General features: G+C 41.2%; 1 protein-coding gene and 2 non-coding genes across 3 annotated transcripts; all 3 read right to left on the reverse strand.

The window, feature by feature from the left end:
• Positions 1-4,124: 4,124 nt before the first annotated feature.
• Positions 4,125-12,997, reverse strand: RPS3 (ribosomal protein S3). The gene is made up of 7 exons (XM_072610827.1): positions 12,811-12,997; positions 9,860-9,990; positions 8,754-8,847; positions 8,098-8,192; positions 7,074-7,261; positions 6,470-6,666; positions 4,125-4,199 (listed from the first exon to the last, which is right to left on the reverse strand). Exons 1-6 carry the CDS (start codon positions 12,838-12,840, stop codon positions 6,473-6,475), a joined length of 732 nt encoding a protein of 243 aa, XP_072466928.1. The 5' UTR covers positions 12,841-12,997; the 3' UTR covers positions 4,125-4,199; positions 6,470-6,472.
• Positions 6,771-6,916, reverse strand: LOC140509370 (small nucleolar RNA SNORD15). Its single transcript, XR_011968695.1, has one exon. It is a non-coding gene; the product is annotated as a small nucleolar RNA SNORD15 (small nucleolar RNA).
• On the reverse strand, positions 10,064-10,209 carry LOC140509371 (small nucleolar RNA SNORD15). Its single transcript, XR_011968696.1, has one exon. It is a non-coding gene; the product is annotated as a small nucleolar RNA SNORD15 (small nucleolar RNA).
• Positions 12,998-14,656: the final 1,659 nt, after the last annotated feature.

Raw genomic sequence — 14,656 nt, forward strand, 5'->3', positions numbered from 1 at the left:
GGGCAGAGATATTTTGTTGAGATAACTCACTAGTCATAGCAAACACTCTTTCAACCCAAAAGGTGACTCTATACATGGATATCATCAAATGGTCAAAATCGAAATTAAATTGATTACATACTTTGTAGTCAAAGGTGGGGCTTACATAATAGTCATTTGAGCTGACTGTGGCTCAGGTCATGAGGTTCTTATTGCAAAATTTAAACTTAAATTATTTTGGGGAGGCAGAGTTAAGTGAACTGCCCAGGATCACACCACCAGTATAAGTTGAAGACCATATCTGAATTCTGATCCTCCTGACTCCATCCACTGTTGCTCTAAAATTTAGACTCATACTGAAGAAAGTGGGGAAAACTATCAGACCGTGTAAGTACAGCATTTATGAATATAAATTGGAGGTAGTGAACAGATTTAAGAGATTATATCTAGGAAATAGTGCCAGAAGAACTAACAGAGGTTCACAATAAAAGAGGCAACAACAACAACAAAAAAAAACACTCCAAAAAAGAAGAGTAAGAAAGCAAAATGGCTGTCTGATGAGGTTTTACAAATAGCCAAGGAAAGAAAAGAAAAAGGTAAAGGAGAAAGGGGAAGATACATCCCAACTTAATGCAGAATTCCAGAGAATAGCAAGGAGAGAGAAGCATTTCTTAAATAAGCAATGTAAAGAAACAGAAAAAAAAAATAGGATGGAAAAGAGATCTCTCCATGAAAATCAGATACTAAGAAAACGTTTCAGGCAAAAATGGGCATGATAAAATACAAAAACAGTAGGTACTTAACAGAAACAGAAGAGATTAAATAGGAACTGTATAAGATCTTAACATCACTGATAATTGTGATGGTGGAGTCATTGATCTGGAGCCAGATATCCTGGAGAATGAAATCAAATGGACCTTAAGAAGCAGTACTAACAATACGGCTAGTGGAAGTGACAGAATTCCAGCTGAGTTATTTAAAATTCTAAAAGATGATGCTGTTAAAAGTACTATACTCAATATGCCAGCAAATTTGGAAAACAACAGTGGCCAGTGGATTGAAAAATTTCCATTTACATCCCAATACTATAAAGGCAAAGCCAAAGAATGTTCAAATTATCACACTATTGTGCTCATTTCACAGCCCAGCAAGGTTATGCTTAAAATTCTGCAAGCTAAGGATGCCCATTCATTGGGGAATGGCTGAACAAGTTGTATACAAATAATGAAATACAATTCTATAAGAATTCTGTATGTTCTATAAGAAATGATGAGCAGGCAGACTTCAGAAAAACCTGGACTTACATAATCTGATGCTGAGTCAAGCGAGCAGAACCAGAACACTGTACACAGTAACAGCCAGTGTGCTATGATCAGCTTTGATACTTAGGCTCTTCTCAGCAATACAAGGATCTAAGACAACTCCAAAAGACTCATGATGGAAAATGCTATCCACATCCAGAGCAACAATTATGGATCTGAATGCAGATCAAAAGAAATTTTTTCCCCCTTTTGTTCCGATTTTATCACAGCATGACTAATGTGGAAATGTTCAATATGACTGTAAACGTATAGCCTACATCAGATTGCTTGCTGTCTTGGAGAGGGGGGAGAAAAAAATCTGGAAGTGAAAATTTTATCAAAGTGAATGTTGAAAACTATCTTTACAGGTAATTGGGAGAAATAAAAGACTGTTAAGTGAGAAAGGATTTCTGCAAGCTAGTCTTTAGCAATATGTGAACTGAGAATCATCAGAAATGCTGGTTTTTAAAGAGGCAGAGGAACTAGAGACCAAAGGCCAACATTTGTTGGATTATGGACAAAGCAAAGGAGTTTCCTTGGGCAGTAGGAGACACAGTGGATAGAGCTATCCTAGGCCTGGAGTTCAAATCTGGCCTCAGAAGCTTACTAGCTGTGACCCTGGTCAAATCACTTAACCTTGTCTACTTCAGTTTCCTCATTTGCAAAATGAGCTGGAGATGGAAATGGCAAACCACTCCAGTTATCTTTGCCAAGAAGACCCCCAAATGGGTGAACTTCTGCTTCACTGAGTACGATAAGTCTTTGACTATGCGGATTACAAAAAAATGTGGCAAGTCCTCAGGGATAGGAGTACAAGACCATTTTACTTGTCTTCTGAGGAACTTGTGAGTCAGGAAGCAACAGTTAAAAACAAACGGTTTAAAATTGGAAAAGGAGTACAAGACATATATTGTCCCCTTTTAAACTTATATGCAGGGTACATCATATGAAACACCAGGCTAATCCAAAAGTCAGAAGGATGCTGGGAGAAATACCAACAATCTGAGAAATGTAGATGATTACCACTCTGATAGCAGAAAGTGAAGAGGAATTAAGAAGCCTTTTGATAAGGGGAAAAGAGGAGAGCGTCAAAGCTAGCTTGAAGCTTAACATCAAAAAACTAAGATCTTGGCAACCAGTCCCAACAATACTTCCTGGCAGAGGGAGAAGAAATGGAAGCAGTGTCAGACTTTAGGCTCAAAGATAACTGCAGACACGGACTACACTCATTAAGTTACAAGATGCTTGTTCCTTGGAAGGAAATCTATGGCAAATCTGGACAGCACACTAAAAAGCAGAGACGTCACCTTGGCAGTGTATAGTCAAAGTTACAGTTTTTCTAGCAGCAATGTAGGGCTGAGAGTAGGATTGTATAAGCTGAACACTACAGAACCAACACTCAAACTATGATGCTGGAGAAGTCTCTTGGTTAGCAAGGCAGACAAATTAGTCAATACTTAAAAAAAATTAACTCATATCATTTACTGAAAAGTTAAATACAGAAGCCAAAGTTTACTTTGGTCACATAATGAGAAGACTAGAAAAGACTCTGATCTTGGGAAAGACTGAAGGCAAAAGCCAGAGATGAGATGACTGGATAGTCACGGGAGCAACAAACATGAGTTTTGAACAGACAGGGGAGGCAGGCCCAGTCACCTAAGAAATGGCAAAAAGCTATCAATAAATAGTTTTTAAAGGAATAAAAGCTATGACCATATGTCAAGTGGGGAACCTGAAATGCCCATTGGTTATCCTCACACTATAGCAGAGGTTCCCCCTTTATTTGGTCTACACCCCCTTATGGCACATCTTAAATTTATTATGTTTTTCCTGCACTGAAATTTTGATTTGCAACACTGAATCATGTAACCATATAGTATCATATCGTAAACAAGTCATTACATGCATATTCCTGATGATGCATGGACTTCCTATTTTCGACACTTGACTGTTAAGACCTGTCAGCAGAACTGATCACTAATCCATTATAACTTGCATTTTGTATATTTGGAAAATGTAATCACTACAACTTACACAACAGATGAAACATATACAAATAACTTCAAAATTTTCTTTATGTTCTCTTTTTCCCTTATGCTTCCACTGCCCCTTTTTATTGAACCCCACCATTGCACCTGAAGCTACAACTGCACCCCCCCCCCCCAACCCCACAGGATGAGTATTACCCACTTTGAAACCTGGTTATGGACAAATAGGGGATGGACCTATCATTTCATTGGTATAGGTAATTCTCTATCTGCACCTTCAAATCTTAAGTCCTGCAGTACTTAGAGGCTAAGTGACTTGCCCTGGGTCACACAACTAGTTTCATGCATCAGACCTTATGGTTTCCAGGCAGACTCTCTATCCACTAAACATGATTTTAGGAATATAAAAATCAATTTAAAAGCTGGTATACTTCTCATGGGGACCTCTAATAATTCACGTTATCATTAGATCTAAAATTTTACAAAGTACTTTAATTCCAAATATGATTACAGGGAGGAAATTGAGTATTATTTTTTCCTAAAAACAATACTTGGTGAAGTGACTTTGTCCAAGCTATCAAGTCTTTTTTCCCCAGCCAACCCCACAATATATTTTTTTGTCTTGGTATCCCCCAGTACCTAGTACAGTACCTGATAATTTCATAACACCTTAAATTCTTATGTACTTATATTAGAAATTGCATTTGTTCATTAAGTGAATACTTATAGGGCATCCTACATGAGAAGATAAAAAATGTCCAGGAAGTTGAAAATCTGGGACAAGGTGTTATGGATGAATTTGTTAATTTCTTACTAGTAATCTGCTCACCTTTAAAAAAAAATGCAATAACAAGTGTTTGTTTTACAAAGGATTTTATTAAAGATCTTTACAGAAGAGCTTCGGGCACACCATTCCAGGTGTCACAGAGTCCTTGAAACCAAAACAAGACAAAAGTTAGATCAAAGCAGCAACCCTAAAGCCTAGAAGTTGCTGTTATATTTGGATATGAGAGGTGAGGGAGAAGGAAAAACCTGCTACCAGTTTGATCACCACATCTCTCACATCTGTCCCCTCCATTTCCACCATTATCACTACATCAGGCCCTCATCAGAATCCCACTGGACTAGTCTTCCCACCACCAGAATAATTTATGCATAAATCTAATCACATCACTAATCTGCCCAAGCTTCAGAGGTTTCCTATTGCCTACCAGATCAAGTACAAATTCTTTTGCTTGTAACTCAAGTTTACTCCTCTCTGCCCAGAACCAGACCTGTGCTGTTCTTGCCTTGGTTATAATTCTTCATGTCTGCAATGTCTCTCCCCACCTCCCACTTTTGCCTGAATTCCCAGTCATCCATCCTTTAAAGGCAAACTCATCATATATGAAGGCTTTCAAGATCCCCCTTCATATAAAAACCTACCATCTTGTACCACACATGGCACTATTTTTTTCCGGTCAAGTATTCCAGTGTTTCTCTTAATGCCCCCCACCCCACTAGACTGCAAGCTACATGAAGAAGGCAAACTTAAGGTTTGGTACTTACAGGCTACCTCACTCTGCCCCACCCCCCATGTTGAACTAGCTGATTCATACCATCTCTCCAAGATATTCAAAGCAATTTAGTCCTCTTTACCAACATCCCAGTGGCCATTTCTTAAACCTGATTAACATCTAGTCAAGTTATCTACTTAGCCCTTCACTTTACCAGCCTCTGATTGGAGGCAGGGAGGGACTTTTTTTTTAATAGATGAGGAAACTGAGGCAGAGGGGAAAAAGAATTGCTCAAACGTGTAAAGAACCAACACACAGCCTGAATTAGAAACTCCTAGATCAGTATTTTCTCTGTCCTAGGAGAAGAAAACAAGAAACTAAAAAATTCTAAGTGACAGACAATTTACAAAGAAAATTTGGGCTAGACCATCACGCCAATCTTATCTTCTGGCAGGGGTGGATTGGTGGACCTGACCCTTTAAAACTGGACCAAGTCTACTGAGGTACTATTGAACACATAAGCTCCTCTGGGGAAACAAGGAACAAAATGGCTTGAAAGCCAGAGGGAACCTAGATAAAGCTAGTCCCAACTCCCCAGAAAGGGTGATTCACTCAAAGCCACACAGAAAGTCAGTAGAACTGGGGTTTGAAACCAGGTGTTCTGGCCCAGAGGTCTTTCCAAAAACCAAGCTGCCTCCCTCAAATATCTGAAGGGCTAGAAAGAGGAAGAATAGACACATTCTGTATAGCTCCAAATAAAAGCAGAGTGTTTTCAATTTAACATTTATTAAGTATTTCTATATATAAGACAGACAAGTAAAAGGAGACAGCAAAAGTTTCAATACGGTATGGTTAAGAGAGACATGCATACAAATATCTATTGACACAGACAGAATAGGATAAGAAAAGAGGACAGGTTTATTGGCTTCATTCAAAGATTAAAAGGTGTTAAAAGAGTTCCACTGATGGGGATAGGAAAGAGTCCACAACAGCTTGAGCAAAATCTGAAGGAAAGGTGGAAAACTAAACACAGTGATAGTTCACTCTGACCTGAATATAAGAGATGAGACCTGGGCTCCATTTCAGAGCTTCCAAAACAATTGGAAATGCCCAAATGGTAGCATCTCACTCTGTTGGCAGTTAGAGTGTATCACTAGACATGCAAGTAGAGGCAGTGCAGCAAAGTGGGAAAGGCAGTGGGAGCATGATGTTGAGCAAGTCACTTCCTCTGTAAGCCCATTCCCTCTATAAATTGGGTCACCCCCAGGCCTCTCTCCTGACCCTACCATTTCAAGTTCTGTGGTCCCTTTTCAATCCTTCAACACTTTTTACCATCCAACAAAGCTACAAGCTACATTTCTGAGAAGTCTCACTATTAAGAGCTGAGACACTTCAATTTCCCAGACCCTAAATTAGACTAAGTCCCTACCCTGCCTCCTTCCTAGGGCTATGCTGTTGATCACAAAGCAACAGACATAAATCCATTCTGAAAAGTTGTGATGCTTTTCAGTGGGTATGAAAGACAAAATGACCTCTTGGGTCCCTAGCAACCAAGACACATTCCATAGGAAAATGTCCAAGGCAGAACAAGCCTGAGGACTGATAGGCATTAAATACGTAAACACACTCTTACTATTTTTCTTTTTAAACACAAAAACAATTGCTAGCTAACTGCTTCCACCCCAATGCAGTTCTATGGACTGACCTTTTATGCAGTGGGCACTGGCTGGGGCATAGCTGGTTGCTCTGCCTTCCCACTCTTCTGCTCTGAGATGGGGGTGGTAGGAAGAATCTCATCTTTGGGCTCTACGATGCTCACATGGTCAGGCAGGGGCTTCTTAGGGCCAATCTTGCCACTTGGGTCCCAGGGCAACATGATTTTGACTTTAATTCCCAATACACCTGAATGGTACCAAGGTTAAATATGAAGTGGCTTCATTTGTGTAACTTGAGAGAAAGATCTGACAGAATCTAGTAACTTTCTAGTAGAGAAAAACTCTTAGGCCCCTTCTCAGACAAATGCCTCTAGATCAACCAAAGACAAAGACACTTTGCTAAGGCCCCCACATACAGTGACACAAAACATGCCAATGCCAGGGGACTCAGAGCAGGATGTGTCCTTTCTGACTCGTCATCTTTGTCATCACTGAAGGGGATGCCAGCAGAACTTCTGGGTACTTCAGAGTCCTGGGGGTGGGGTGCTGATTCAGGCTCCCAACCCAGTCATTTCCCTTTCTGAATTCACTTCCGCAGGGCATAAGCTACCTGTGGCAACACTAAGCTGCACCAAAGTTTTTGCAGCGGCTCACCCTGTCTGAGGAGGACGTGGCGCACAGCTGTGTCGACATAGTAGTTGACAGGGTCTCCACTGTGGATCATCAGACCATCCACAAACTTCATGGACTTGGCCCTCTGGCCTCTGAGCTTACCAGACACCACCACCTCACATCCTTTTGCTCCACTCTCCATAATGAAGCGGAGGACACCATAGCAGGCCCTTCAGGGGCAGAGGAAAAAGAAGAAAAAAAGACTGTCACCTATCAACACATTAATTATTTGTGGGGAGCAGGGAGGACTAGGAGAGATGTTAGAGAACCTCAAACTTGATTCAACTCCACAAAACCTATTTGTTTGAGTAGTTATAAGACCCAATCAACATTAGGGAAGGGAAAGAAATACAGCAAGTCTCAGCCCAGCTACGACTCCCTGTTAAGATAAAATGCTCAAGACATGCAAGCAAATCCCAAGAAATAACTCCTAGACTATACTACTAATGCTCAAAGAATTCTAAAGTCTTCTGGCCCCCTATTAGCACAACTTACAGATGAAAAACCTGAGGTACAGAAAAGCAACTTGCCTAAGAATATAGAGCTGGTAAAGAGTAGACCCAGGTCTTCTGGGTACCCACTATGCCAAGCAGCCTCCAGACAATCAATGCCATCCAGATCAAATTATGGGTAGAACACCCTTTTGATTAAAGGCCCCAGACTAGCACTCTAGTATAATGAAACAGAAGCTAACCTCCAACTTGGCACTGCATCAAACCAGAAGCTATCCTAGGCATGAGGTCCTAAAGACCATAAGTCTCAACTCCCACTCCATCTCCAAGGAGTGCCTTGAATACTAGTCATGGAAATTTACAAACTGTTACTAAGGCACACGGGAGTACAGCTACATAATGAGATAACAGCAAAGCTATATAATGTTGGAGATAACAGCAACTGATGAAAATAAAGGTCCTCAAATAATAGCTCTTTAGCTTATGAATTTTGCTCACAATAGCCCTATGAGGCAGGATGTATAAATTAAGTACTAATGGACTGAGTAACTTACCTACGCACAGCAAGACCTCCCAGGAGTTTGTAGCGCAGGGACTCGGCCTGGGCAATAGCACAGAGACCTCTGGTGGCCACCTTCTCGGCATACAGCTTTAAAAGAACAAAATAACGATCCCAAATGCAAATCTTGTTGAAGATTAGCACATGACAAGATTCTTCTGTTCTCCTTTGTGATGTCTATATTATTATATGCCATGATAATATGTTAAAAAATTTAATTAGAAATGGTCATAAGCTTTAAAAAAATATCTACCTAGGGCTACTGTTCCGCTTGGCCTCCAAAGACCAAAAACAAACAAAACAAAACTAACCAGAAAGTTCCAAGTTCCATATGCCCTCTAGGAACAAGGAACTAAAACTCCCTGCTCCCCAGGAAACATCTAACAGCTTTGTAAGGAATCTCACTACACTGAGCTTCACCAGGCCAACACCTTCAAGGTAACTTCCAGACCTCAGTCTCAATTTGGACAACAGATGCCACAAAGAAGCAATTTATCTTTTCCTTTCAGATACTTGAAGACAGTTCCATGTCCTAAAACTCTTCTCTAGAATAGTAGCGGCACTTCCCTTACTTGCTTTTCCTACAGAAGTTCTCCAGATGATGAGAATGTATCAATGAGGATTAAAACTTCAGCCAAAAGTCACACTTACCTCTACACTGCCTTCCGGGAAGCCAAACCTCTTCTGAACTACAGCAGTCAGTTCCCGAATCCGGCGACCCTTCTCCCCAAGAACATTCTGAGTCCTGAAAGTGGAAGCAAATGGGAATAACTGGAAGGAGCAGTCAGATTGGTAGCTCTCAAATGCCCAAGAAAAGCTTACATTTTATTTGGCTCAAGAGCACTTTTGTGAAAAGCAAAAGGGAAGATGAGAAACAAAACTGAACCATTAGCCTGGCTAGTCTTCAGGTATAATTTTCAATTACTGGCATTGTTCAGAGACTAGATGACCTATTCAGGAACATCATAGAAGGAATTAATCCATAAGCATCATAGAAAGAATTCATAATTCAGGATTTCTGAAGTTCCTTTAACTTCCTATTACAAAGGGTATCTTGAGTGTTTTAAGCTTTAATATCTTAAAGCTAAACTAAGACTTCTGGAGTGAAGCTGACTTTGTGTAACTTTGCCTCACTTCAATCCACACACAAGACATCACTGTGATGTTGAGAATAAAGACTGAACACAGGATCTCAAATCTTTTAATGGTTACAGTTTTAATAGCTAAAAGCTAAACTAAGACTTTCGAGGATACCCTGTACATCGTTGGCCCAGAGCACCTTCACCTGAAGCCCTCATGCTTTCCTACATATGCAGGGAAATTTACTCCACAGAATCCTCATTGAAGGTCTATGTGTTTGTGTGTACGTATGTATGTATGCATTCACTACACTACGATAGATAGCAGAGATGGGAGCATTAATTCCTAATCACTATACCTTGCGGCACCTACCCAATCAAACGGCCAGTGAATGTCCAAACCAGGTCACGAGAACCCAAGGCTTATTGCTTACAAAAATCCTAGTTGAAATCAAATCCACCCTATCACAATAAATACTAAAACTAGCTTATATGGCCTATAGCACACTATAACCTTAAGTTATAATATCTGCTAGGAAGTCCATTTAAATAGATAAACTATAATGATAGCCTTGTAAATAAAGTCTTATTTTTAAAGCCAAACTGTCTGGTACCCTGTTCAATAACACAACTGGCAGATGTACACCTTTCTCCACTGAAGGTCCAAAGGTTTATTACCTGGTGGCCAAGATGATGATTTCTGTCCTAGTTGGGGTAACTCGAACTTCCACTCCAGAATAGCCATCCTCAGCCAGCTCCCTGGTGAGAAACTCATTCAACTCGGCTTTAAAGATGCCATCAGCAACAAACTAAACATAAAAGGAAGAGCCTGTATTGGTTTAAAACCCTGTTAGTTTTCTCCTCTAATTTAAGTGTACCAACCCTTCTCAGACAAATGCCTCTACGTCTTCTTTAGGAAGTTACTTTGAGCCAGGAGTCTGAATTCTGGTCTGCAGAACGCAGCAGAGTAGAACACCTGAACAAAGAGTCCACCTCCTGTCAGACTCGTCATCGAATCTTCATTGAAGGGTTTTTTTTTTTAACAGTTGCATTTGTGGTGCTTTTAACATTTACAAAATGTTCAACAAATATCTGATCTTCATAACAAACCTCTCAGGTAGGTGCTGTTATCAGCCCCACTCTGGTCAGAGCTGAAAACCCAAAGAATGCAAAGTCTGCTGTCTGCCTAACTGGCTAATGTAACACACCACTGATCCAGTTCCACTACATTACACAGGATCTCAAAGCTATTAACCACTCAAAGGCTAGACTAGCCACTGAGGAATGGTTATGCAAAGTCTCATGATCAAAACTGCTATACGGAGAGCCAAAAGTAACTAGTCTCCTCTAACTTAACAGAGCTTACTACTACCTCTCCTATATGATGCTGGTTACAAAGAATCAGTTATGATAACAACAAAAATTTAAGTTAAAATTCTCTCTTTTTTAAGCGTATGTTTGTCATGAATTTTAGGAATAAGGATGTTTAAATAAAAAATATATATTTCCCCCAAGTTTTTGTATTTGTAGCTCACTATGGTTGCAATTCAGTTATGATTTGACAAGTTACGTACATCCCAATCTGCTCTTAACTTTTTCCAATAAATTTATCATTAAATTTGATATGTGTTCTACCACTAAACTATTTCTCTCCCTTCTACAAATCATACTCATTAAACTGAAACTTCTTTCAGTCAGGTTAGGCACTTATCAACAGTTAAGAATCTTTCAAAATGCTATTATTGGGAGAGAATCCTGGGTTGATTTCACTGAGGTTGTTCAGTGTGTCCAACTCTTTGTGACTTCATTTGGGGTTTTCTTGGCAAAGACACTGGAGTGGTTTGTCATTTCCTTCTCCAGCTCATTTTACAGATGAGGAAACTGAGGCAAACAGGGTTAAGTGACTTGCCCAGGGTCACACAGGCAGTAAGTATCTGAGGTCACATTTTAACTCAAGATGAGTTTTCCTGACTTCAGGCCTGGAATTCTATGCTCACCTAGTTGCTCTTTTGAGATAGTGAACAGTAAATGCCATGAACAAGTCTTGGTTATTAAGCAAGTACTAAGCTACAGGCTAAGCGCTCTCATTGTTCTGGATACTCAGTGATCTTCATTGTCCCAGGAAAATAACTGTCATTCATGCTACATCTCTCTCCCCACCCTACCAAGAACCAGAGCAATAGTTAATCTCCCCAACATCCACCAGCCTACCTTCTTTTAATCCAATTAAGCATCAACAGAACTGAGAATTTAAAAAAAAAAAAAAAGGCAGGGCTTCAGAATCTAAACACCTGGAGTCTCCCACCCTGCCATTTAGTAGGTATGACTCTGGATAACTTAATTTTACCTTTTCTGTAGCTGTTTCATCTGTAAAAGGGAACAGTGTCTATACTATCTACCTTATCTCACTTACTTGAAGCACTTTTTACAGTGAAGGATGTAAGTCGTTGCCGTACATGGAAGCTACTGTTTAATTTAATCTTACACACTAAAGTTCTGCTCTGAAGTTGCATCTAAATAACTGGATTGAATGCTGGACCGAAGTCAAGAAAACCTGCATTTCTATCTAGTCTCAGACACTACCTGAGAAAAACCTGAAGCCTCAGTTTTTTCATATGTAAAATGGGAATAATAACAGCACTTATTTCCAGGGATCTTGGGTAGGTAAAATGAAATCTCTGCAAACTTGAAAATATCATACAAATGCTAGCTATTATAATTATGTAACTAGAACACATGATATCACAGATATTGCATATTACGTATTGTAATAACCTTCAGTGACCACACAGTAATCCCTGTCTTACGGGGAAGCGTTGGGCACTTTTACCACTTGCAAAATGAATGAGATTAAGAGGTCCACTCTCTACCTGACAAAGCAAAACGCATCCCTTTTATCTTCAAGGGGCTCAGTGCCCGATATACAGTAAGCGCTTAATCAATGCCTGTTGACTCGTCTTCAGGTACGTAAACCGTCAACTCCTTCCTGAAGGCGTAGGAAGGGGCTTAATCAAAAAAGGGTGGGAAATCAATCAAGGCCGAGCAACAAGCTGAGGCTGGCGAGGCTGGCACGTCGCGGGGGCTAGACAGATTGATGCTCCTCACTCTCTCCCCTCGGGCAAAGATTATCTAAATACCCCGGCGCTCCCCGCTTCCGGGCTCTCCCCCTCTTAAGGGGCCTCCATTAATCATTTTTACGGAGGAAACTGAGGCCCGGAATAGGGTGAGCGCCCGGAAGCCCCAGCCTCTGAGATGAGCAAGGCCTGAGGTGGGCTGCCGGGCCCGGGCTGCTACCGCCCGGCACGACTCGGCCCAGGCCGCCGACCGGGCCCTCTGCCCTCCGTCTCCCCTGCCCCAGCTGCTCGTTGGTACAGTCGGCCCTGCGGCGCCCCCCTCCTTCAATCCGGGCCTTTGCCATCGTGGGTTCGTCCGGCCCCACGACCCGAGCCTAAAAAGGAACGTGGAATCAGCAGCGGCGGGAGCTTCCATCCGCCGCCATCCTCCTCCCCCGAGACTCCTGGAGACTCCCAAGCAAGCCCAGGGCCAGAGGCCAGGCGGCCGTTCCTTCCTGGGCATCCATGCGGCCCCGCAATCCCTCCCCTGCCTGCCACAAGATCGTAGGAACTCACCTTCCTCTTCTTGGAGATCTGCACCGCCATCTTGCACCGACAGGAAAGGGAGAGGCTAGCGAAGGAAGTGACTATAAAGCCGAGGGGGAGGAGAGTCGGTCACTGCGCAAGCGCAAAGCGCAGCGGCAATTTGCCCATTTCCCCGCACGGGGGGTTATGGGAAATGTAGTTTTTCTGGAAGAGAAACCTGGAAAGAGATAGACGAAGACTCCATCCACAAATCAAACCAATAAGCATTTATTAAATAACCATGATATGCCAGGCACTGCCCTCAGGAAGCTCACTTTCTTAATGGGGGAGATAACATAGAAACAGCTGTTTCTTCCACTTAGAATAAGAATTCTAAAACAAACGATACATAGAAAATAAATTTTAGAGAATGGCTAGCTAGGAGGCACCAGCAATTTGCAGGGGTGTGATGATAAAAGTTGAACAGCCAACTCTTTGAAAAGCACGACATATTTTTAAGTTTAATTTGCATCAGTAACTTTCTACATCATTTTCTTGGGCAGCTAGGTGGGGCAGGGGATAGAGCGCCTAGCCAGGAGTCCTCAGGTAGACCCGAGTTCAAATGAGACCTCAGACAAATGTTAACTGTATGACCCTGGGCAAGTCATTTAACACAGTTTGCCTCAGTTTCCTCATCTGTAAAATGCGCTGGAAAAGGAAATGGCAAATCAGTATCTTTGCCTAGAATGGGGTTAAGAAGAGCCAGACGCAACTGAACCACAACCAATGCTTGTTGATTGATCCTTAGATTGTTTTGCTGAATCTCCTCCAACAGATAGTGCTAATTGCCCCCTCTCTAGGGACCAGCCCTAGAGCAATTGACCTAGAGACCAGAATTAGTTTTTTCATGTAATCACATAGAAAATACGGCCCCAAAAGCTAGGTGGCTCAGTAGATAGAACTCTATACCTGCAGGTAGGGACACCTGAGTTCAGAGCCAGCCTTAGACACTTACTAGGTAACCCCCGGATAAGTCACTTAACATCTGTCTGCCTTTAGAATGGAAGTAATAGCACCCACCTTCCAGGGTTCTTGTGAGGACCAAAAGGGCTCAGTATACAACAAAATATTTACAGCAGCACTTTTTGTTGCCAATTGGAGATAGAGTAGGCTGCTGTTGTCTAGAGAATAGCTAAGCCAACTGTAGTATGTGACTGTAATAGGATGTCACTGTGCTGTAAGAAATGATGGATGTGACGGATACAGAGAAGTGAGAAGGGATGAAGAGCGAAGTAAGCCAAACTAAGAAAATAATATACACGATGAGAGTGGAAAGAGCCACCACAAAACAATTGAAAGTGAATGTTGCATTAAAGATCATACCATGAGAAAAAAAAACCTACAAGAGAAGTAGAACTATCACAACTATGGGCAGGAGCTGTATTCTTAACCCAGTTTGAACCAATCACAGAAGATGAAACAGATAGCTTTATGTGAAGAAGAAAAGTTTCTGCACAAACAAAATTAATGCCCTTAAGATAAGAAGAGGGAAATTAAGAAGTACAGTGGATACAGTGCTGGATGATGCCATGATTTTTTAAAATTAATTTATTTGTTTTCAGTTTTCAACAATCACTTCCATAAGTCTTAGATTTTCTCCCCCTCCCCTCTCTGTCCTCCTTCCCTCCCTGAGACATGATGCAATCTTATATGGGTTATACACGTACATTTTTATTAAACACATTTTTCACATTAGTCATGTGAGTAGAAGAATTAAAATGAATGGGAGAAACCATGAGAAAAACCAAACCAAACCAAAACATAACTCAAGAGAATATAGTCTGCTTCATTCTGCATTCCAATTTCATGGTTATTTCTCCAGATGTGGATGGCATTT

Source organism: Notamacropus eugenii, chromosome 5, assembly GCF_028372415.1.
Source record: "Notamacropus eugenii isolate mMacEug1 chromosome 5, mMacEug1.pri_v2, whole genome shotgun sequence".
In the NCBI taxonomy this organism is placed as follows: domain Eukaryota; kingdom Metazoa; phylum Chordata; class Mammalia; order Diprotodontia; family Macropodidae; genus Notamacropus; species Notamacropus eugenii.

Bases quoted from the DNA above. Each gene is read 5' to 3' on its own strand.
- RPS3 (XM_072610827.1), bottom strand. From the start codon at position 12,840: ATGGCGGTGCAGATCTCCAAGAAGAGGAAG. The intron at 8,848-9,859 runs GTAATAAACCTT...TTCCACTTTCAG, and splicing joins ATCATCATCTTGGCCACCAG to GACTCAGAATGTTCTTGGGG. The intron at 8,193-8,753 runs GTAAGTGTGACT...GTTCTTTTAAAG, and splicing joins TCCCGGAAGGCAGTGTAGAG to CTGTATGCCGAGAAGGTGGC.